At 37.7% G+C, this 2,349-nt stretch overlaps 1 protein-coding gene across 1 annotated transcript; it reads left to right on the forward strand.

Annotated features, from left to right (window-relative positions):
* Positions 1-8: 8 nt before the first annotated feature.
* On the forward strand, positions 9-2,137 carry LOC111389242 (regulator of nonsense transcripts 1 homolog). The gene is made up of 6 exons (XM_023014134.1): positions 9-146; positions 415-570; positions 944-1,057; positions 1,148-1,246; positions 1,341-1,418; positions 1,856-2,137. Exons 1-6 carry the CDS (start codon positions 60-62, stop codon positions 2,120-2,122), a joined length of 801 nt encoding a protein of 266 aa, XP_022869902.1. The 5' UTR covers positions 9-59; the 3' UTR covers positions 2,123-2,137.
* Positions 2,138-2,349: the final 212 nt, after the last annotated feature.

A 2,349-nucleotide genomic window follows, 5' to 3' on the forward strand; every position in this document is an offset into this window, starting at 1 on the left:
AACTTGTTCTTTGTTAGGCTGTTCTTGTTGGTGATCACTGCCAGCTCGGTCCCGTCATCATGTGCAAGAAAGCAGCAAGGGCTGGTCTAGCTCAGTCACTGTTCGAGCGGCTTGTGTTACTTGGTGTCAAGCCAATTAGATTACAGGTTTGTCATCTATATTTGCTTTAGTGTGCTTTTGAGGAAGCATGTATCTATCTTTTTGCTACACTGAATGACTAGTCTCAATTTACCTGAAATTTTAAGAAATCTGCCACCACATAAATAACCCCACCACAGGGCCAAAAAGAAAAAATGACCATATTTTCCTGCATCCTTGTATTTGCCTATTCCTTTTGTTAATTGAACATTTGCTACCCTACCTTATGTTGAGAGTTGGAACCTTAATCCATTTTCTTTTAATTGTTCATGGTAGGTTCAATATCGGATGCATCCTGCTCTTTCGGAGTTTCCATCTAACAGCTTTTATGAAGGCACTCTTCAAAATGGAGTGACGATTAACGAAAGACAATCACCTGGCATTGATTTTCCTTGGCCAGTGCCAAATCGTCCAATGTTCTTCTACGTCCAGGTATATTCATGCTATATGTATTTTGGATTGGACTGTATTGTATATTTACATCTGCCCTATTTCATAGGTGGGAATGTTGGGCTTTGATTAGTAGTGGAATAATTCCTTTCCATTAATGCTGTTGTTAATGTGGAAATGAGAGATTATTTCTTTCTTTTACTCCCATACTTCACCTCACAAAGAGCCAGTTTCTTATTATTTCATTTTTTTTCTTCTTGCCGTGAAAACTCGATGAGATGCTGAATTTAGACTTCAAATCCAATTTCCTTGTATTTTTGTCATTGAAGCAGACTTGTCTATCCTCTTCTCTTTTTGTCCTTCCATGTTTTATTTCCTCAGAGGGACGTTAAACTTGCTTGGTTAACTTTGATAGATGGGACAAGAGGAGATCAGCGCAAGTGGAACATCCTATTTGAATAGGACTGAGGCTGCAAACGTTGAGAAAATTGTTACGACCTTTCTGAAGAGTGGTGTAGTTTCTAATCAGGTACCTGTGAAGCTTTTCTAATTTTTTTGCTCTACTGCTTGGTTCTATTTTTATGTCGAAAGGGTGATAATTATGCAATGCATTCTGTAGATTGGGGTTATAACACCATATGAAGGTCAGCGAGCATATATTGTGAACTATATGTCAAGAAATGGTGCTCTAAGGCAGCAGCTATACAAAGAAATTGAGGTAAGATGAGTAAAATATAGAGTAGTTACACGTGCAATTCATTTTTTTATGAAAACTTTGGCAAGGTAGAAGGAAAAATGGTAATTCATTTCAGGTAGCAAGCGTAGACTCATTCCAAGGAAGGGAAAAGGACTATATAATTTTGTCTTGTGTGAGGAGCAATGAGCATCAGGTTTGTCTTGTTTCTAATCTTCTATTTCCTGGAGTCAGCTTCCGAGAATTTTGGTTGTGTATATGCCTCTAAAGTATGTGATTGTGATACATTGCATGCAAGGTTTTCTGGTTCATATTACTCCATATTGTATACTCCCCCATATCGTCACGATATGGTAAATGCCTACTTGATGGAGTGAGATGCATATTGATGGTCCTGTTAATTGGCTGGGGTCTTGGAACTTACATTTTTACCCAGATTGGCATTAATTATTACAAGTTGTGAGACTTTTGGGATAGACGGAGCATAGAGGAAAATCGTAATTATGTATTTAGATATGCATAATTGTCTTTATCTGTTGTTCTTTTAGAATATGTTCATTTTATGGCCATATTAATTGTTGAAATTTGGGAACACACTGCATGATATCTTTATCTTGTGTCGTTTATGTTCAGGGCATTGGATTCCTCAATGATCCACGTCGGCTGAATGTTGCCCTCACCCGTGCTCGTTATGGTATTGTTATCTTGGGAAATCCCAAAGTTCTGAGTAAGCAGCCTCTGTGGAATGGCTTATTGACGCACTACAAGGTATTTGCCCTGCTTTATAATGTTCTTTTTTCCCTGTTCTATCATGATTGGGCATGTCTAAAATATGATTCTGCGAACATGATTGAAAAAGGCATGACTGAGGTGCACCTTCAATGCCTGAAGGGCCATTAAATGCTATTTTATTGAGGCAAGCGCCTGTGCATGCCTCAGGTTTTCTGTGATATTTGACTTTTCTTTTTGGTTTTTATTTTATTATTTTTTTTTCTTTTTCTAAAACGTACCTTAGCCTTTTAATTGCACCCGTCTTGTTCTCAAATGAATCAAAAGACGAAAAACAAAAAAAATGTGCCCATCAATTCTTCGACTGTACAGGAAAATACCTAAACAACCCCACTACC

The sequence above is a fragment of the Olea europaea genome, unplaced genomic scaffold (genome assembly GCF_002742605.1).
Source record: "Olea europaea var. sylvestris unplaced genomic scaffold, O_europaea_v1 scaffold5711, whole genome shotgun sequence".
NCBI lineage: Eukaryota > Viridiplantae > Streptophyta > Magnoliopsida > Lamiales > Oleaceae > Olea > Olea europaea.

Excerpts from the sequence above, each read along its gene's own strand:
- LOC111389242 (XM_023014134.1), top strand. The coding sequence starts at position 60 with ATGTGCAAGAAAGCAGCAAGGGCTGGTCTAGCTCAGTCACTGTTCGAG. Across the intron at positions 571-943 it reads CAATGTTCTTCTACGTCCAG|ATGGGACAAGAGGAGATCAG; the intron begins GTATATTCATGC and ends TAACTTTGATAG. Across the intron at positions 1,247-1,340 it reads AGCTATACAAAGAAATTGAG|GTAGCAAGCGTAGACTCATT; the intron begins GTAAGATGAGTA and ends AATTCATTTCAG.